The sequence below is a fragment of the Drosophila mojavensis genome, unplaced genomic scaffold, assembly GCF_018153725.1.
Source record: "Drosophila mojavensis isolate 15081-1352.22 unplaced genomic scaffold, ASM1815372v1 contig_136, whole genome shotgun sequence".
NCBI classification, from domain to species: domain Eukaryota; kingdom Metazoa; phylum Arthropoda; class Insecta; order Diptera; family Drosophilidae; genus Drosophila; species Drosophila mojavensis.
Window position 1 is genome coordinate 25,327,845 of NW_025318667.1, and position 20,618 is coordinate 25,348,462.

The 20,618-nt window shown below is 42.8% G+C and overlaps 3 protein-coding genes across 7 annotated transcripts in view; all 3 read right to left on the reverse strand.

Annotated features, from left to right (window-relative positions):
• LOC6584679 (TWiK family of potassium channels protein 9) overlaps positions 1-9,256 on the reverse strand; it is a 37,286-nt gene extending 28,030 nt beyond the window's left edge. For both annotated transcript variants that reach the window (XM_002010287.4, XM_015161256.3), the window contains exon 1: positions 8,720-9,256. In XM_002010287.4, the coding sequence (XP_002010323.2) occupies positions 8,720-8,947 (228 nt within the window). In that variant the 5' untranslated portion in view covers positions 8,948-9,256. The remainder of the gene's footprint in view (positions 1-8,719) is intronic.
• Positions 9,257-9,610: 354 nt separating this feature from the next.
• Positions 9,611-14,353, reverse strand: LOC6584684 (AT-rich interactive domain-containing protein 4B). Of its 4 annotated transcripts, none has more exons than XM_044007279.1 (7): positions 14,245-14,353; positions 13,778-14,086; positions 13,633-13,716; positions 12,274-13,572; positions 11,468-12,208; positions 11,246-11,358; positions 9,611-10,437 (listed from the first exon to the last, which is right to left on the reverse strand). In XM_044007279.1, the coding sequence occupies exons 2-6, from the start codon at positions 13,926-13,928 to the stop codon at positions 11,276-11,278; spliced, it is 2,358 nt and encodes a 785-aa protein (XP_043863214.1). In that variant the 5' UTR covers positions 13,929-14,086; positions 14,245-14,353; the 3' UTR covers positions 9,611-10,437; positions 11,246-11,275. The 4 variants fall into 4 exon arrangements, with proteins under 4 accessions (XP_043863214.1, XP_002010328.4, XP_043863212.1 ...); XM_002010292.4 differs by having other exon boundaries at positions 13,633-13,719; XM_044007277.1 differs by having other exon boundaries at positions 11,242-11,358; positions 13,633-13,719.
• Positions 14,354-14,770: 417 nt separating this feature from the next.
• Positions 14,771-19,822, reverse strand: LOC6584685 (protein flightless-1). The gene is made up of 4 exons (XM_002010293.4): positions 19,608-19,822; positions 16,071-19,216; positions 15,826-15,976; positions 14,771-15,749 (listed from the first exon to the last, which is right to left on the reverse strand). Exons 1-4 carry the CDS (start codon positions 19,659-19,661, stop codon positions 15,339-15,341), a joined length of 3,762 nt encoding a protein of 1,253 aa, XP_002010329.1. The 5' UTR covers positions 19,662-19,822; the 3' UTR covers positions 14,771-15,338.
• Positions 19,823-20,618: the final 796 nt, after the last annotated feature.

A 20,618-nucleotide genomic window follows, 5' to 3' on the forward strand; every position in this document is an offset into this window, starting at 1 on the left:
ATAGGAAATGGCACGCGATGAAAATCTCGGCGAATGTTTCGAGTAGTTTCATTTGTTGTATTGTTGTTGTTGTCTTTAATTTTAATGGCGCCTGCTGCATAAATCTGTCAAATTTTGTCACCTGGCTGTCGTCGGGTAATTTGTTAAATCATATTGTCGTAATAAACACACACACACACACGCATACAAGGAAAGAGTCGAGGCGCCAGTTGCTGGCCAAAAGCCAATGGGCGTCATCGACTCTACGGCGTCTGCAAAATGTTCATCACCAGCCGAAAAGTCTATGTGTGTGTGTGAGTGAGCGTGTGTGTGTGTGTGTGAGAAGGAGTGTGTGGCATATGTAGAAATTGATAAAGTTTTTTGTTGCGTGTAAAATGCGTAAATAAATCGCTCGACGGCTCTTGGCCGACCCCTAGAAACCGTCAGCATCAAAAAACAAAAACAAAGGAATAATAAAATAGCCAAAAGTCATTTTGCTTGAATACGCTGCCGGAGGAGTATACACGTTCTGTGATGCAGCTTGTAACACTTAGAGAAAAGTTTGAATTTGAATTCGTTTAGATTCTCATTGCTATGTCCAATAGGAATTGGAGGGGAAAGCACTACAGTTGACTAGTAATACCTAACTATAGTGCCACCGATACTCAGCTGGACTATCATTGGGCAGAAGAGAAAGAGAAGAGTATAGCAATTCATTAAGCGAAGAAAATAAAATTGAAGAAAAGCCTTTTACATATTGAAGCTTGACTTTTAGCTAAAGAAATTACTATAATATCTGGAGTAGAGATTTTTCTAAAAGAAGAAGTATAAACAACAAAAAAATTTAGAAATATTTTGTTTCAAATGTGGAGTATGAGTTTCTCTAGGAGAAGAAGAAGAATTATACAAAAAGTTAAATAAAATCGATACATTGAAGAGAGATATTTTGCTCGATTTAGAATTTGATAACTATTAAAAAATTCCTTTTTTATATTTTAAGAGGCTTTCACATATTCAAACTTAAATTTTAGCTAAAGGATTACCCTAGAAGAAGCAGAATCGTGCAGCAAAAGAGTTCAATAGATTCGATAAATTGAAGAAAGACATTTTGTTTGATTTATAATTTCATAAATTTCGAATCATTTAGCGAAACAACTTGGAGCTGGAACACTATTCGTAGAAGTCTCTCTCAGTAGATTCTCGAGTTTTCATATCATGCGCATGACCAGTTATGTATGTACATATATCACATCTTCTTATAGATAATGGTCTAAATACAGCTAATCTGAATAATAATTGCAGGCTCTACAACACTACATATCAGCTCCTACACAGCTGTTTTAGGGTTCGTTTTAATTTGATAAAGCCTTTGGGCTTCAGTTTCCCATCTGCAGTAAGCGTATACTATCAAATAAAGCATCGCCATCATCGACATCATTACATTAATTCATTTAATTTCATTCAAATCATTTAACAGAAATGTTAACGTCTTAGTGCGCTGCTAGACGTGCTGAACAGATGTTAACTTAACAGCCAGGCTAAAAAGTTCATATTGTGGCGACACCTAGCGGTTAAACGATGCACGATGCCACGTAGCAAACTCACGATGATCGCCAAGAACGTAAGCTCAATGTGCATAACGTAGAGCGCATAACGTAAATAAATCGCATAATAAATGTAAAGATTTAATGCAAGTAGAGCAAGTAGAGGCTTAACTGTAATAAATTACTATGATATTTCTTTCAATATCAAAATATGTATGCGAATATATCAAATCAACAATCAATCGAATATACTAGTATATTGATATATAATTTTTTCATAATCAACTTGAAGGGTATTCAGTAGTCGGCATGCACTCGGCTAGTTGCGTGTTGTTGTTGTTTTTGCTCTTGTTGTGGCCAAGTGATTTTATGACTTACACTTTATGCACACACACACACACACACATATACATATATGTATGTATATACATATAAATACATTGATATGTGTTGGCTTTTGTTTTTTGTTGTAAATAAATTGAAAATAAGCAAACCGACAGCTCGACACTCGATTTGTATGCCTTATGCGTACTGCGAGCTGACCCACAAAAATCAAATGGAAAAGCTAGAAAAGAGACGAACTTTGCGTCACGGCCATCATCTGACCCACACTGTAACCTGTAGCCACCACACACACACACACACACAGAGAGAGAGATACTTCTCATGGCCCCCCTCCCACACTAATACACTTAAACACTTTGCAAACTATTCGCGCTGATGCGTCGGGCATCGATGGATGCGATTGTCATTCGCAATTTCGGCCATGTCTCGTGTTTCGCATGTCATTCTTGAGTCATTTGCACGCATCACAATCGCAATATTGTTGTTGGTGTGTGTGTACGTGTGTGTGTGTGTGGGAGGGGCCTGGGGAGCTATTGGGCTTGTCGACATGATTGGAATTTGCAAAGAGCACAAAGTGTTGCATAGTGCCAGGCGTCACAGCCGAATCGTTTCATTAAATCTCATGCAGAAGCAATTGTCAGGCAACAAATGGAATACCGCCCATTAGATTAGGGTTACGCCCACGGGAATTTATTTGAATTCAATAAGAACTCAAATAATAACTGAGCTCTATATGCATTCGCACCATAAGTGCGTAATTCATTATAATTATAGAAATAACTCTTATTCCTTATGAAGTACAGCTGTAGCCCAAACACGAAGAGCATCTAAAGAGGAATAGAAGCTGCTCTAGTAAAAATAAAAACAGAGCTAAGTCGTTGAGAATGAAACCAAAATTTTATATAAATCTCCTAGTTATATGCGGAGTCTGTGTGAAATTTAAATTATCTCTGGTGACGCATTTTCGACATCCGATTTTATTCACTTGTCAAGGAAGGGATTTACAAGACCTCGTCCTCTTGAAACTGAGAAAGCGTCTGGCATAGACCCTCGCACAGTGGGGCTTTATGATAGCAGAAAGTGGCAAAAAATCCAGAAAGTGATGAAAAAAGGATTTTTTATTTTTACTTTTTTGCTGTAAAGCCACAGGTTATTAATTAACCAAAGGCATAGAACCAGGGGGATTTTTGTAAATATATGAATTTTAAGGGTACTCATGGACTATTAAAGTTGGGAATTTTTTATGTAATATATGCAAGTTGTATTTATATGTCAAGAATTATTAATGCTTTGACTTTGTTTTAAATATTGGCTTTATTGCAACAAAATAAAGAGAAAAAAAACGTTATGATATATCATATTAATTTAGCAGCTAACTTTATTCTAATTAGTTGACTTCAAAATTTGATAGTCTTTATTAATTTTGATACATTGCATCGCGAGTCGCTTAAGCTAAAATGGCAAAAACAAATTTCAAAGTTGATCCAAGCTTGAATGCATATATACAACATCTATATACCATTTTTTTTTAATATCAATTTGGTACACTCCTATGGAGCTTAGATACATTTTATTTGGTTCAAGTAGATTTGTTGACATTTTGAATATGATATCTTTCATATGGCCGCCTTGAGCCTCGAGATATAGAGTTACCAACTGGGACCGTCGAGTATGGACAGCTCCGTCTACATATGTATGTATATATTAGAAATAAATGTATATCTATATATGTTACTTTATGTTATGTTTACCATTTAAATCTAGCAAGTTTTAATTAAATTCAACATTTTTTGCTACACTTTAAAGCATTTCAGGATTTCGACTCAACGAATATTTCTAATATAGCCATTTGTGGCTTCATTCGTCGTTGAGCCGGCGACTTATTCAACATAATTTGGCCATTTAAAGTCAGCTTGCGGATGTATTTCAATTTCGAGACGCGCCTCGCCAGAAAGCAGGCAGCAGAAATTGGCCAGGAAGGCAAAATTAAGGCTCAAACAAAGCGACAGGGCAAAATCAAATGTCCGCTTGTCACACGCTTAATGCGCGTCTGGCGTGATTTCCTGTGTGTGTGTGTGTGTGTGTGAGTGGGTGTGAGTGTGTTCAAGTCTGTGTGTGCGTGTGTCTTTTAGCGAGTTGACTTTTGGTCAAAATCAAAACGTAAACATCCGAAGCATGGCCGTGCCTAGTTCCTGCTCTCATTTATGGCCAAGAAATTGGCTTAATATAAAATCATGTATGTCTGCGCCTGGATGGCCCAGTTAATCAGATAACAAACGCGCGCCCGCACACACACACACACACGTCTGTCTAATTGCCTTCTTTTTTTTTTTTTTTTTTGTGGCCAACAACTTAATTTATTTGGCCTCGCTTTTGGCAGCGGCTGCTAAGGTGACTCGAGCATTTTTGATAAAGCGAAATTTCCTTTTTTTTGCCTTCTTTTTTACGTGATGTGAATCGATAAACTGCGCGATTTACAATAGCAACGCCTCAGTCTATATATGTATATATATGCTAATTAAAATGATTTATAGGCAGATCCCCCAAGCATAGTGACAGACTTCGAGCACCCACTCCACTGGCCATATGGCCAGGTGTGTCCGGGATCGGGGACTTCCACTTGAATTGGCGAACACACTTCGTAGGCAATCCTTTTGGGTTGAGATTAATTAATAAATCAACTTGCGGCTCACCGTTGACAGCCACTAAAAAGTGCGAGCATTAAACATTCAGATAAATTCGACTGTCCCAGCACTCAAAAGGCAATCGAGAGCTCAGTCAGCGTGTTCCGTGCAACGATTGCCACAGTAATGCACTCGAATCAATTCGAATCTGTAAGGAACTTAACTGAGCTGTTAAGCGATTATGGCTGGATTTGAAGCGAAGCCATTAAACGAAACACTTTTGTGTTTCAGCAACACATTCAAGCACGACATTTGACCTACTTCAATGCTCTTCCTTGAAAAGGGAGTATCAGCTTTACAGATGACTACAATACATAAGTGACATAGAAGAATATTACCGCAGATGATGTAAAGCGTGTCATTTCAGACGTTCAACCAATACACTAGTTGCTCAGATAGTTCTACGATCAGTCAATCAATCCATTAATCAATCAGCAACCAAGTAGCTCACTCAGCCAATCATTTAAGCAGTCAATCAGTGAACCAATTGGGCAGTAAGTCAGTTCTTTAATCAACCGATCAATCCGTCACCAAATAACTTACTCAGTCAACCCATCAAACAGTCATCAATCAGTCAGTCAATCAACCAGTTTTTAAGGGAGTCAGACGATATGTTGCTCAGTCAGTCAATCATTTAATCAGTAAGTCTATTGCAGGCTAAAAACAATGTGGTGGATCTGCTAATCAGTCAGTCAATCAGTCAATCTATAAATCCGTCAGTCAATTAATCAGTCAGTTTGTGAGGACATCAGACGCAATTTGGCACAGTGAGCTAGTTACTCAATCAAACAATCATATCATTTGGAAGTCTGTTGTTAGCTGGGAACAATATGATAACTATTCAGTCAATCAGCTGGTAGATTAGTAGATCTCGTTCTTCAATTAGTCACAAATTAAGTGTTGCACTTAGCCTCCAGTTTGTTTAGCAGGTGTCAGTCAATCATTCGATCATAACCTCAAGGTATTCAATCAGTCAATCAATTGCCAGTCAATTTATCAATGAGTAAAACAAATCAGTCACTATGTATTTCATTCTCTCAATTAATCAGCCATTCTGAAAACCTTCAAAACTCTATCAATCAGTCATCTGTCAATGATTGATCGCTAGATTAATCACTCAGTCAGTCAATGGATAAGCTAGTCTGTCAATCAAATCCAAACATCAAAGATACTATCTATCAATCAATACAGCATCCCACTCAACTATCAATGACTCAATCAATCAATCCATCAATAAGTAGTTAATCAATCCTTTATCTAATGCAAGTCCATCTATCAATCAGTTATTCAATCTGTCTGAGTTTGCCATAATCGAAAAGGCAATAAGTAGAAACAGCTTTATATAGCTATATATAGGCATGTGTATAGGATATGTATACATCTAATAATATGTATGTCATAGTATAAATAAAAACCTTTTACTATTCTCCACCTCTGTGTATGTAAAAGGATATTTCATTTCATATACCAGGAGAAAAAGTTTGTCCAGCTTGGATTCTTTGAAAATTCCACAACTTCACAAATGTTGAAAATTCGAAACCAATGTCAACTACAGTCATATCATGATGTGATGATGATGTGTGTGTGTGTGTGTGTGCATCTCTATGTGAGACTCAGTTCCGTTTCATTTGGTGCATTCGACGAGTGAATGCAAAAATTTATACCAAACGTACAAAGTGCCACAGCTGCAGGATTAACCTTAAGCGAATGCATCAAAGGACAAGAAGGGGAAGGAGTGAGGCAGAAGAAGTGAAGGAGCAGGACGCTGCAAGTGTTAGCAAACGAGCAGCACAGCTGGAGCCCAGTGAATGGAGCGTTTATGGCTTTTGCCTCGATGGTTTACCAAATACTACGTATACGCACCCGAACAACAGCAGCAGCAACAACAGCAACAATAACAGCAACAGCAACAGCAACAACAGCAACAGTTGCTGCCGCCGCCTTTGGCTGTTGATGATGAGGCCACATTTTATTTTTGGTACTTGGCTTGTCTCAGCCAGTTCATTATATGGACTCGATTGAGGATAGCTCGAGCGAGAAAAAAGGCCAGCTAAACATAAAACAAATGCTCACAATACCGTAATTCATATTGAAATTCAAATTTCAATTGAAATTTTCAACAATTTGACGATCAATTTGGCATCAAAGTGCGCGTAATTGGCTAGCATATGCTGTGGGTGGTGCGACGGCCTCTTCCACTCTCCCACTCCCTCCCGGTCTCCCTCTCTACCCCTCTCCCCCTCTCTGTCTCTGTCTGTGTGTGCGTATTTTGATTAATTCACGGCAATTGCTCACCGGACAACATGTATGTAGAAGAGGCCCTGAGGTGTTGTCTATGCTCGCCACTTGGCCAAATTGAAACCTGGCCAAAGTTTCAGTTTAATTATCTGGCCATGAATCAGGCGTTAAGTACTCTCTATTTGCAAACAAATGAAAAGTCAAATGATAAATGAATCATGTTCGAGTGCTCAGCACTCAATGATTTCTTGTTAGCCAAAAGAAAGAAACGAAAAAAGAGCAAAGGTCAAATAAACAATCAAATCTGACGTAAATCCTAACCAACTAGAGGTACCAAAACCCAATTAATAACTATTTCTTTTTAAATTTATTAAATCAAGCTGAAGGTGGAGACAGAATTTCTTAGGAATTCAGTGCTGAATAAACCTCAAATTGAATTTGAAACTTCAATTTGAATAAATCAGTTGGGAATTACAATAATTCATACAAACGGACGGACGGACTGACTGATAGACGGACACACACGGATAGGGCTTAATAGGCTCATCTCGTCGCACTGATTGAGAATATATATAATTTATGCGGTTGCCAGGCCTCCTTCTGCTTGATTCTTACATAAAAACAATATAAATAAATAAAAAATAAATAAAATTAAATATAAATAAATTCAATATATTTCATATGCATTTTCAAAATTATGAAGCTACCGAGTTCAAGTAGTTTCAAAATTGGATTCGAATTCAGACGTTCAATGAACTCTAAAAATCTATAATTCAAAGTCGGTATAAATCTGTAGTTATCTATATCCCAATGAAAATATTATATGTTATAAAACTATATAGATTATATATTTTATATAAACAATCCCATTTAGAATTTATAGTAAAAGTTCGGCTACTTATTCAATTTATTGAATGAAAAATTGAAATTGGAATTGAATGAATATACGTAAGATTTATGCCTTGGATACATATCTCTAACTACACACACATAACAGTATACATATATACATATATCTGATAGATGCGTATCTATATGCCCATATATCTGCAATGGATTATCGAGCAGGAGAGGAAACGACAAATTGCCAAGAGCCAAAACATAAACAAGAAATCAAGCAGGCCAGCCCACTCTCAGGGGCTAACGGTATTATTATGGACTGTGGCTCGGGCCTAAGTATTGATGGGCATTGGGAAATGTGACAGGAGCACGACAATTGGCCATATGTCAACTGGGCCCAGAGTGTGCGCTGCGGAAGCTAACAATTAGTGAGGCCAATGCGAGTGGCTGCACTTGCGGGCGATGCAGTCATGAATGGATATTTGGCTATGTTACGGGCCAATAAATGGCGACGTCATTGGCGAAAATGTAAATGTTTAGACAACAAGTATTTAAACTTGTCTAAATGTCCACACACACACATACACACATGGATGTGGCTGTGGCTGTGGCTGTGGCTGTGGCGGCGGTCAACGAAGCAGCGCATCCAGACTGGCGTCTGGAGATGAATACGATTTGCATGGCAATTGGGCGCGTTTTCAGAGCGTGGGCGGCTACAGTATACGTGTGGGCGTGGCAGTAACGCTAGGCACTTAAATAATGTATATGAAATAGTTTAATGCCTTAATTATGAGCTGATTTTCGGCAGCTATTCATGCAGTAAATCTCTCTCGCTCGCTCTTCCTCTACCTCCCTCTCGCTCTCCCTCTCACCATCTTGCCATGATCTCGACGCACAAAAATATTTATGTCTTGTTGTTGTTACATTAAAATTATTTCACTTTTTTTTTTAAATCTTTTTTTTTTTTTTTTTTGCAAAATATGCAAATGATTTGTTTGTTTGGCTGTTTTGCTTGTTTGTTTGCTCGCCTGTCTGCCTGACTGGCTGTCTGCGAGGCGCGTTTCATGTGTTGTCGTAATTGTTGCTTACCAATCCGCCCACGCCACAGTAGATGGACAGGGAGACGAGCAGTCCGATATGATTTAGAGCTGATTTCAATTTGAGCGATTGCCAGCAGGCGGAGCTGCGACTGCAAATGCCATTGCCGCTCTCGACGGCCTCGGCGCGACGATCCAAATGCTTAAGCTTCTCCAGCAGCTCAGCGTTGGCCTCATCCTGCGAGTCGTAGTCGACTGGCGAGCGTACCTTGGCTGGCATCGCTTAGCAGTTGCGTCTTGTTCAAATTCACGATTAGCACTGTCTGATTTGTCTGGCTGCGGTCCTGCCATCAATTAGCCGGCGCCCAGCGCCCGCCACTTAAACTGCCTCTCACCATTGCAGTCAATCCCAATTTCTGTTCTCTATTGCTTTCTTTTTATTTTCGGCTTTTAAGTTAATTTCAATTAATTGCACTGGGCAACAATGCTATTCAAATACGCGCCAACTGAAACGTCGCGACAGCAACCGAAGCGAACAACGAACAGCGAGCAGCCAAAGGGAATCAAAACCAACCGCACTCGACGACGGCCAACGAGGCGTATGAGCAACGGCCACAACAGCTTTGCCAGCTTAACAGCACTGCTTGCCGTAACCGTGCCATTTTGAGTCTAACAGAATGTTGGCAAAATATTTATGGGCGCACTGTTAAGCGTAACAGTGGCCTAGTTAACTGTAAATTGAGCCACCCGCAAAAATTGTTGCAAGCAATACAAAAACGTTTAATTGAAATTGATATTTCTTTTAATATTGATTATTTAAAATTCCAATTAAATTGTTGTTTAAATACTTAATAGCTAATGCTGAACATTCTAAGAAATCAACAGCAAACTACGACTCCAACAATTCATTGGGTTAGTCTAAAAATGTTTGAGAATTAAGTCATATGTATTTGTATACATATACATGCACATAAATGTATATATTTATATTTTTACACATATATATTGTTTCTTAGACTACCCTCATATATCATGTATGTTCATAATTTTCTCTAATATTTGGATAGCTATTCTACGATCAAGATCTTTTACATTTATAGACATACATATATCAAATATAGATATATATTAATATTACAACGAAAGCAACTGCATTTGCCTTTTACACGTAGACTTTATTCTGATTTAAAATAATACATCCATTTGTTTTACATCTACTTAAAAAAAAAATATTTAAAAAAGTTTTCAATGGAGCAATTCAAGCACGTCTGCGCTTGATCCACTTAACTAGCTAACATAACAAAGTTTAGGTCGCCTAAACTTAAATGTAAAACTTAGTGTTCCAGTTAATTTTAATTTCAGATTATTATAGAGTATGTCAACTAAGAGCTCGTATGACTAGAGCTATATATATATATATTTCTAAAATAGCTCTATACAAATTTAAAAAAACAATAAAATTAAGTTAAAAAAAAAAAAAAAAAAAAAAAATTCAATTTTATTATACTTATTTTTGTGGTTAAGCAAACCCATAGTATATGTGATGCACATATATAAAAGTTGTTGAAGTTTTGAGTATATTACCCAACGGGTAACGAAGGATATTCATAGTTATTCAAATTAGCACTCCACTTGTTTTAGATGTGAGACTAACAAAAAAATGATAACTCAAGTAAATAAAAAAGAGTTGTCAGGTTGCTTCATTGCTTCAACTTCTCCATTTAGATTTCACAACATCCACAGTTGGGAGGCTTCACAAATTGTATCTGTCTAAAGAAAGAAAGAGACCAATTAGTTATCGTTAGAAATGAAATAAGTCTAGAATAAAATGGCAGAATTTAAATGAAATTTTAAGGAAAATCTCTAATTTAAATGATATTTATTTATAATGAATATTGGTTCGAGACTTTAAACGATTCAATATGAAATGCAATGAAAACTAGTGCGTGAAAGCTGTAAATCTGTTTTCCTTCAAACTGATTAAATTAAAGTCATTGAAAATAGTATATCACGATTGCCTTGATTATTGATCCAAGAAACATAAAACTATATATCAAAAGTTATTGACATGCTCAAATCGGTATATCGAGAACACTTTGTTTTATATAAATATATAAGGTATAAGAGTATATTTATATATTTAGGCCAAAGATAACGAAACTATTTTTAAAGAAAACTCTAATGTAGCTATACTACAGAAAATTATAAATCTACAAAATAGAAGCATAACTCGCCTCCTGCTACTATTAAGTGTAAAATAACTGTAAAATAGTTTGATTTGAGCAGATCATAAAATGGAATTCCTATTCAGGCATGTGAAAATCACTCACTATTGCGAAATGTTATTAAAAGTTATGTTAACTAGAAACATAACAGCAACGGCAACAGTAACAGCGAAGGCAATGAAAAACTGAAACATTTCGTGCAGTAACAGAGATGGCAAACTATGCGCATGCAAGATGGAACATACACGCTACACACACACACACATATGCACACGCGAACGAAGTGCACGCATAAATATGTACAGATAAGCATTTAGAGCGAGACAGAAAATAGTGTGCTATCAATAACCTACTACGCGACGCGTTCATCTCGTTGGGTTTGCCTAAGTCTCGAACACTGTCAAAATATCCTCCATTGTAAGTCTAGAATTTGAATTGAGGCTGTTGGCCATTTGAAAATTGGGCTCTACAATACATGAAAGACCAATACAAGATTAAAGCCCAAACAATTGGAGAAATTATCAATTGAAAATTTAAAAAATATGTAATTAGAAAGGGAAATGCATAATACGCACCTATAATAGGACCGAGATCATCATCTAGATTCGGCATATCGATAATCGGCGCGTACATCGACTGCTGATTCTCACCGCGCGTGCTGGGTGTACCAGCCGGTGATGTCGACTGATCGTCGACAAACGAGTCGGATGTATTGGCCTGGCGCTGGCCTGGCGATGCTGACTGCACTGATGATGTCTGTTCGATGGCAACGCTGCTCTCTAGATCATCGGCCGATTTGAAGCTGCTCTCTGACTCCGGCGACTCGGAGCGCTGGTCACGATTGTTAGTAGCTGTCGACGGCAGCGACAGCAGCGGCGTATCCTGTCTAGATGGCGGTGTGTGCAGCTCACGCACATCCTCCATAGATGCTTGAATCTCCAATATGTCATCTGTGGTAACATCATCCGTTAGCACTGTCAGCAGAGGCGAGCTATTTGATGAATCGCTCTGCTCGGGCTGCTTCGCCTTCTGTGGCTTCTCTGGGCTTGGTTGTTCCGATTCCCGTTCCGTATCTGTTTCATCCGAATCTTTAGTTTCATCCGCTTGCTTTTGCTCGTCCTCTGACTCAGCTTTCTCCTCATTCTTATTCTTATTTTCCGATGCAGCCGTCTTCTTCATTTTACACTGTGGCTGCGACTCATCCGCATCCTCCACATCACTAACTGTGGTTGTCACCACCGCCACTCTCTTCTGCGGCGTCGGGGTGTAAGAGCGATGCACACCCGATGTTTTACAAGCGGGCATATCGTTGGGCACTGCAACAGGATAAATCGTTTAGTCCAATTGATCAAGCACTGCGTCAACAAGGACCCCAACTTACCAATATATTCCTCGCCAGCATCGTTTTCTAACGGCTCCTCCTCATCTTGACTGTCATCGATGCGCAAGCTAGCCAAATCAGTGACTGGCACACGCACAGCTGGACGCTTCAGTTTGTTACCGTTACGCTTCCCGCCATTGCAAGCGGGCTGACGACCGCGCTTCCTTTGGCCCCCGGAGCTATTCGACGATTTCAATACCGTATCCGGCTTCAGTTCGATGTCCTCAAGCACATTGCCAGTGGCATCGACTCGCTGCAAGCGCGTTGGCACCGAACTATTCAGATTTGTGGTCTGCTTGAGCGCACCCGCAATGGACGAAGACTTGCGCGGCTTGCTGCCCAGTATTTCGACGGCCTCACTAAATGAGACGGATAGGTTCGATTTTGATTTGCGCTTAGCCCGCTTGGATGTGCTGCTCACGCCCGGATCCTTCAAACGTTTCATCTTTACATAGCAATTAAAAAAGCGCGATCCATACTTTTTGATCATCGCTTTGCTAGCTTTCAATGGCTTGAGTCTTTTGGGTGATTTCTTCAGGCTTGGCGGCGGTGTGTGCACGCGTGATGTATTGAGCGAAGACCGCGGCTTCGAGCCGTTCTGCTGAAAGGGCACCTTGACGTGCACCTTGGCCTTGCTGGACTTTGGCTTTTTGGCCGACGATGGAGATGATTCCACAGATGAGCAATCCGAAATGCTCGCTAGGCGCTTGCGAGGCTTCTTGTGCTTGATGTCTTTGCCTTTACCTTTCTTTTCTGTGGCTTTGGGCTTAGCTTTGGCCTTGGCTTTGGCTTTGCCCTTGCCCTTGCCTTTGGCATTGGTATGATAGTCAATCTGCGACTGTGTCAAGCGCTTAATGCGCACCATGCAACGTCTGACGCCAGTAGTGCTGGCTTTTTTGCCTGTCTGCTTCTTTGAGGCCGCTGTAGCATCTGTGAACATTTTTTGTTCACCCTTTGTTTTGCGCGGCTGTATTTGCAGTAGATCTTCCTGATCCTCTTCTTCTTCCTCGTCCTCCTCCTTCTGCTTCTGATACTTTTGCTTCTGATTCTTCTTCTTCTTTTCATCCTCCTCGTCATCACTGATGCCACTGCTACTGTCACTGTAATTGTCACTGTCGATGTCTTTCACATTGTTCTTCTTCTTGACTTCGTCTTCGGAGTCGTCGGAGTCAGAGTCATCGGTCTTGTCGGAGTCTTCGTCAGAGTCTTTAAAGGTCTTCTTGAGTGATGTACGTTTAGATGCCTGTATCTTGGTTTTATTTTTAGCTCTGATCCCACCATCTTCAGTGTTTTCGTCGTCTGTTGTGGAAAGAATACTCTTAATAATTGTAGTACAATTGAACTTTAGTTCTAACTAGCCTATATCGAGAGATATGATAAGTGGTGGTGGCGTTGTGGCGTCTTCTACCAGCGGCGAACGTGGGATCGTCTCAGTGTCCGAATCTTCTGTAAGAAATTTATATGTATTCAATTGCATCGAACTGGGTTTCTATGCAATATGTACCTAAATTGAATAATGGCGTCATTGGCATTGGCGACGACGATGGCGAGAAGGCTTTTACTTTAGGGCTAGCATCCGAGTCCACCTCAGCTTCATCCTTCCCATCTTCTGCGGGTGGTGGTGGTGCAGCGCGCACCATGTCGAACAGATCCATTCTGAATGTATGTGTCTGTGAATGTGCGTGTGCGTTTGTGTGCGTGTATGTGTGTTGAATGTATCCAATTGTTGCTTCTTAGATACTTGACAGAGTCCTCAACCACAAGCACAAGCACGGACACAAGCACATCCACACTTTTGCTCGAGCCGCCTCAACTTTTGGCACAAAAACGAACGAAGCGCGAAAACCACACGCAAAAGAAAAAAATTAAATAACAAGCACACAAAATAGTGCAGCAACAAATGAAATGATTCCCCAGCTAGTTTAAACCCGATACATTCTGTCTATGGATGCAAATTTATAATTCACTTACCGCAGCAGCAACAATTTTCTTTTACAAAAATTGAGAGGCAAAACGAATAAACGCGGATTCCGACTCTGTTGCAAAATGACAGCGACGCCGTTGTGCAGTGATGTAAAATCAACCATCGATGTATCGATATGCGCTGATTTGTATCGGAATAAGCGCGATAATACAAATACCAATGGCGGTTGGTAAATCAAATGCAAAACCAACCAAATGTAACAAGACCTAAATTCTGAGAAATTTCTAGTTCTGATAATTCACAGCAGCAATTTATAACCTGAACTTGTTCCACAATAGACCATATTATGCTTGAGTAGACTCCCATAGAATTTGAATATGTTGTTCTGGAATTTTCTGCTACATAATTGCTAAAATTGTGAACTGAGTGCATATCTATCGACTGCAGACAATTCAATTATTTACACACTTTGGATGCTATCTCGACAGATGAAATGCGTGACTTGATTGATCTGGCACCGCCAGCTGTGGAATGCATTGCGCGCGACTCAAAATGAATGCGAGAATTGTTTAGTTAATTTTTCAATTGGCATTTTTATTCACTTTCATTTTTGTATAATTGGTTAATTGCAATAAATATGATTTTGTACAATTAGTTGGCGAATTTTTGCAGGCAGCAAGACATTGTGCAAATTAGCAATTGTTTGGATTTCGTTTCGTTAACACTTCGATTTCTGAGGATAACACCTTCAAAGACTAGCACAAAAAGTTCGCCGGCTCAGCATATAAATATGTATAATATATATATATATATATATATATATGTATAAGTAGTACATACAAAAGCTATTTATACATATCTCAAGATAAAAAGAATACTTTGCGTAGACAGGGGCGAGTGGTAAGTTAATTAATTAATTGGGCGGCGAAATATATATAAAAAAAAATTAAAATAAAATAAACAACGGCTCTAAATAAAAAATAATAATAAACAATTAAATACATTATAAAAGTACAAACATTTGCTGGCGATTATTTGTCGTGTATGCATGTGTGGGTGTGTGTGTTTGTGTGTGTATATTGCAGTCGAAAATTGTCATGTCCGGCGGCTACTCTGTCACGGCACCGCACGTCCGCGTCCCTTAAATGTACACCTTGAAAGCGCTCCAGCCGTGGAAGCACTTCGTGAAGCGTCTTGACTCCTTGTTCTTCATGGTAAGGAACAGCTTGCGCGGCCGTTCCGGCTGCTTGATGCGCATGTGCTGTATGTAGACCTGGGCCGATTTATAGGCCAGCTTCACCTCGACCTCGCTGCAGCGCGGCCCCATCCAGAGGAAGACATGCTCCCCATTGTCGAGTATCATAATATCGTCGTCGGCCAGATCGTCCTGGCAGAAGTCCGCACACTTCTCGGCCACCGTGTAGTAGCCTCGCTCGTTGGAGCACCGGAACAGGCGCGTATAGTTCATGTAATCCGCATTCGTGTCGTACGGCTTCCGGCCGCCGAGCGCCACCCAGAAGAAGTTCTCCGGCTCGTCGCCCTCGTTGAGTATCTGTGAATGCATTGCGGAGTCAGGATCACCAATGATCAGCAAATGGCAAATGATTCAGCATTGATGGACAACTCACCTGCAGGCTCACCCAGGGACTGTTGAACATCTGCTCGGCAATTTCCTGCACCAGCTTTGTCTCCTCGGGGCACGCCTTGCTGCCCAGCCAAACGTACACGATGCCCGACTGGGACGCGTCCTCCGTTTCGAATGGCACATGTAGAATATAGCTGAGGGAAGGGAGAGAGGGAGGGAGGAATCAGATCATTGAGAGCCTCTCGAATTGGAATACTCATTATGGTCTTAGGCTATCTATCTACTAACCAGAATGCCGAGTTGAGGTGCACTGCATCCGGCTGGATTTGTATGAGTCGTGTGGTCAGAGCACCGCCATTGGAACGCAAGTGGAAGAACTCAACGGCTGGCTTGCCGTCGGGCGTGAGCGCCTTGTCCTTGCGCTTGCCCGTGTGGATGATGAACTTGCGCTTGAAATGCGACATGAACTTGAGGTTCTCCTGCTGCTGGAAGATGCGCATCACCTCCAGCTCCTCGCCGAACATCGCCTTGAACTTCTTCTGCAGGGTGAACGTGAAGGTCAGCCAGCCCATGTTGCCGGCGTTGCGTCCCTGCCAGAAGTACACGACGCACTCGATCTCGTCCTCCGGCGGCGCCGACTTGCTGTCGTCCCCGTTGGCCTCAGCGCCGCCCTCACCCGCATCGACATCATCCACAGGTATGCAGTAGCGACACAAAAAGACATAGCACTCGGCCGTATAGAAGTGGCCGAGCTCCTCCTCGGGCAGCCGGACGAACTTCTTGTTCTCGAGCACGAAGGCCTCCATCATCTCGAGATCGTAGTTCCACTCCTCCTCCAGCTGCTCAGCCTCGGCCAGCGGCATGGCGCTCTGTCGCGGCATGAACAGCGCCGCCAGATCCGTGCGCGTCTCCTGCTGCCGCGCCCACTGCGTCAGGTTGGCGCCCGTCTTGGCCACCGACTTGGCGGTGCGCGTGAAATCAACAGCCATCACCTCGTCCCAGCCGGGGAATTTGGTGCGGAAGATTTGCATCTCATTGCCCTCCGGGACGCGCATGACCAGCGCACAGTCCGGCCGCTCCAGCATATTGAACAGCTCCCGGCTCAGCTTGACGGCGGCGGCGCGCACCAGCCGAGTGGACTTCTTGCCAAACCAGACGAAGAGGTCCGAGTAGCAGTCGAGGATGTAGACGTGCTTGCTGTTGAGCAGCGTATGGCTGAGCTTCTGTTCGGGCAGCTCCACCTGCGGCAGCTCCAGGTAGCCCATGCCCAGCTGCACCTGGTAGAGGCGCGGCTGCACTGGCGTATAGTCCTCGGCGATGTGCTCCTTGGGCGGCGGCAGCTTGGCCACCTCCTCGGGCGGCACATCGAGCGCCTCCCAGAACTCTGGACTCTCCGCGCCCTGCATGTCCACCACGATCTCACACTTGTTCTTCCGCTCCGTCTTGTTGATCTTCTCGGCCATGAGGCGAGCCTTGGAGTTGAGCGTGTTCTTGGAGCGCTTGCCCAGCCAGATATGTATGCGTGTGCCCACGTCCAGGAGGAAGGCGTGCCGCGGGTCCAGAGACTGCGCCGCCACGGCCATCGGCTCCAGGTGTATGCTGGCCCCATACGCATACACCAGATACAGCCGCGTTATGTGGATCATCTCCTCGATGGTGTAGAAGCCGGTCGCAGTGCGTCCGCCCTCAATGTAGATCACCTCCGTGTCGAACAGCGCCAGGAACTCATCGGACTCGTCGCCCTGCTCCTCGCGTATCGTGCGACACCGCGCGCCCAGATAGTTGCGCAAGTTGACCGCATGGATGGCGGCGCAGGCGCGCTTGTCCAGCGTCGCCTCGTTGCCGATCCAGAAGTAGATCTCCCAGTTGAGCGTGTGCAGCTCATCGTACTTGGTCTTGAGCACGATGTAGCAGTCGCCCTCGTAGAATTTGCCGTGCACCACTTCGTCGATTTTGTTGGGCAGAAAGTTCTCGATCTCCCAGATGGTCAGGCCCGGCTGCTGGCCGTCCTCCTTCTCAAAGAATTTGGAGTAGTCCAGCTGGGGCTTCTCCAGCGACTCGTCCCAGCGCTTGGGCTTCAGCGACTCGCTGGCCATCATATCACTGTCGTCCTTATCCTTATCCTTGGCCACATCCTTCATGCCCTTCAGCACCTTGGCCGCATCCTGGCCCCCATCCTGACCGCTATCGACGCGCGGCCCTCGACGCAGCCGTATCTTCCGCGCCGTCGCATCCTTCGGCGTCGGCGCCGCCGGTATGGAGGGCGGCACTGCGGCACCGGCCAGACGCAGCTGCGTCTGCAGCGAGAAGTCAATGTTGTAGAACTCCAGGCTGGTCGCGTTGCTGGCCTCACTGGGTTTGGGTGGCATCACCAGCTCCGGATTGTCGCGCAAGTCCAGCTGATCGAGGCCCTCCAGCAGGTGAATGGCATCGGGCAGCGTGATCAGCCGATTGCTGCTCAGATTGAGCTGCTTGAGAGCACCGCAGCGGCACAGACCCTCGGGCACCATCTCGAGCAGGTTGTTGGCCGCCGAGAAGTATTCGAGGGCGCTCAGCTTGCCGATGCCCGACGGGATGCCCTCGAAGTTGAGCTTGTTGTCGTTGACGAACAGGCGACGCAGCCGCGACAGCTTGCAGAGGGCGGCGGGCAGGACGGTCAGCTGGTTGCGGGACAGATTCAGTGACTCGAGCCGCTGCCACTGGTCCAGGCTGGAGCTGAGCTCTGTGATCTCGTTGTCGCTGAGATTGAGCCGCACCAGCGTGGCCACATTGTAGACGCAGTCGGGCAGCTTGGGCAGTGCATTGTGCGATATATCCAGCTCGACCAGATTGGCCAGACTGTCGATGCTGGTGGGAAAATTGAGCAGCGTCCGTTGCGTGTTGCTCATGTTGAGCACCTCGAGGCTCTGGAGCGAGGGCAGTTGGCGCAGCTGAAACAGCTCCAGCGGATTGTGGGACAAATCCAGCGTTTTCAGATTGATCAGCCGGCGCGTCTGCGGCGGCAGCGTCTCCAGGCGATTGTGCGATAGGTCGAGGAAGAGCAAATCCGTCAAGTGGATGAACAGCGCTGGGGGTATGCTCTCGATTTGATTGGCGCTCAGGTTGAGCACAATCAAACTCTTGGCGCGCTCCAGGCCCTCGGGCACCTCCTTGAGGCGATTGTGCGATAGATCCAATGTGGTCAGCTCCTCCAATTGGAACAGCTCCGGCGGTATGCCGCTGTTCTTTAGCTGATTGTGGCGCAGATCTAGCGACCGCAGGCATGGCAGCTCCGTCAGCTCGCCGAAGAGCTTCTCCAGCTTATTGTGGTTGAGTGAGAGGTGCTCGAGTTTCTGTAAGTGGCCCAGCTCCTCGGGTACTTGCTGTAGGTGTGTGTGGTCCAGTGTCAGCCACTGGACGCGCGACATTTGCCGCATGGAGCTGGGGAATGTTTTCTGCAAGGTGTAATGTAATAACAGTCAATAATTGTAAGGGTAACTAACTGTCAATGTCAACAAAAACCAAATTGTGCAGTTAACGTTGGCGTTGCCGTTGCCGTTAGCTTCAGCTTCAGCGGCGACGTCGGCGTCGACGTCAACGTCAGCAGCTGCAGCAGCTGTGCGCTGTCCGATGACAAATTCGCCGTGAATGGTAATAAATTTTTTCTTTCTTATTTTGGAGCAATGACTGAACTATTAATCTAGGACTGGCGCTGACCCGCTTGCGCAGGTGAAACAGTCATCAGCTAGCAGCTAGCGATCAGCACTTAATTTAGCATTTGCATTTACATTCCGCATTTAGCTCCACAGCAACAACAACAACAACAACAGCACACACAATACTTACGCTGAAATCATTTTTAGTAAAATCAACGCCGCGCACAAACGGTAAAACACTCATACTGAATATGCTACGCACTCTGCTGCTGCTTCTTGTGTGGGAGCGGAGAGTAGCATAAAACTAATAATTTTGCGTCACGGACACGGAGACGGACGGCGAAAACGGCTGTGAGCCCGTTCTTGTTATTGCTATTTCAATGAATATGTGCCTGTGCTTATTCTAGCGATGGCAGTTTAATCGATGTGTGCACTCAATCGATTACTCAAATACGATATTTAAAAAAAAAAGAAAAATAAATCGATAAAAACAGCACGACCTATGCGATAGCGCCATATCGATATTCAATATTTGTATTCAAATGTGCGCATTTAACATCTTCGGCTTAGTTATTTCTGTTTTTGACTTAAAATGTGTGAATTTCTATAAATAAAACACAAGTTTAATATGATAATAACAAGTATATTAATATAAATAATTGTTCAAAATACAAGAAAACTTATTGTTGACGTGAAATCTAATTATTTTATGCAGTATTTGAATTTTGAAAGTGTTCATAAGAAAAATACATACACACAATTATACATATGTACATACATATGTAGATGTAAATATGTACATACATATATCATATTGACATCCGTCCGGAATTTATTTACATGTACGTATGTGCAGGATGATATTGTTGATTAAGATATAGTGTCTTAGCCCGGACTGACGTCAACGGTTCATACTTATTCTTATCAAGCGCGGGTCAAATACGGTTGTGTATGCACATCGATGACATTGAAAAGATCGAACTAACAGTGAGCTAAGCTTTTATCAAGATCATCAAGTGAGAGAAAGAGAGAGAGAGAGAGAATATAATATTAGAGAGAACTTTAAATTTGTAACTGAATGATGGGTCATTCATTCCTCAAAGGCTAGCCGTAGTTTTATAGGCTGCGGCATTTTTCGTTCTGATTGAATTTTTTGGAATCTCTTATGTTTTTGAATCATCTTATTAGTTTCTAATTTTAC

Bases quoted from the DNA above. Each gene is read 5' to 3' on its own strand.
- LOC6584684 (XM_002010292.4), bottom strand. From the start codon at position 13,928: ATGGATCTGTTCGACATGGTGCGCGCTGCACCACCACCACCCGCAGAA. The intron at 13,720-13,777 runs GTACATATTGCA...AATTTCTTACAG, and splicing joins GACGCCATTATTCAATTTAG to AAGATTCGGACACTGAGACG. The intron at 11,359-11,467 runs GTGCGTATTATG...CATGTATTGTAG, and splicing joins TGATCTCGGTCCTATTATAG to AGCCCAATTTTCAAATGGCC.
- LOC6584685 (XM_002010293.4), bottom strand. From the start codon at position 19,661: ATGAGTGTTTTACCGTTTGTGCGCGGCGTTGATTTTACTAAAAATGAT. The intron at 19,217-19,607 runs GTAAGTATTGTG...TACACCTTGCAG, and splicing joins TTACTAAAAATGATTTCAGC to AAAACATTCCCCAGCTCCAT. The intron at 15,977-16,070 runs GTTAGTAGATAG...CCCTTCCCTCAG, and splicing joins CACCTCAACTCGGCATTCTG to CTATATTCTACATGTGCCAT.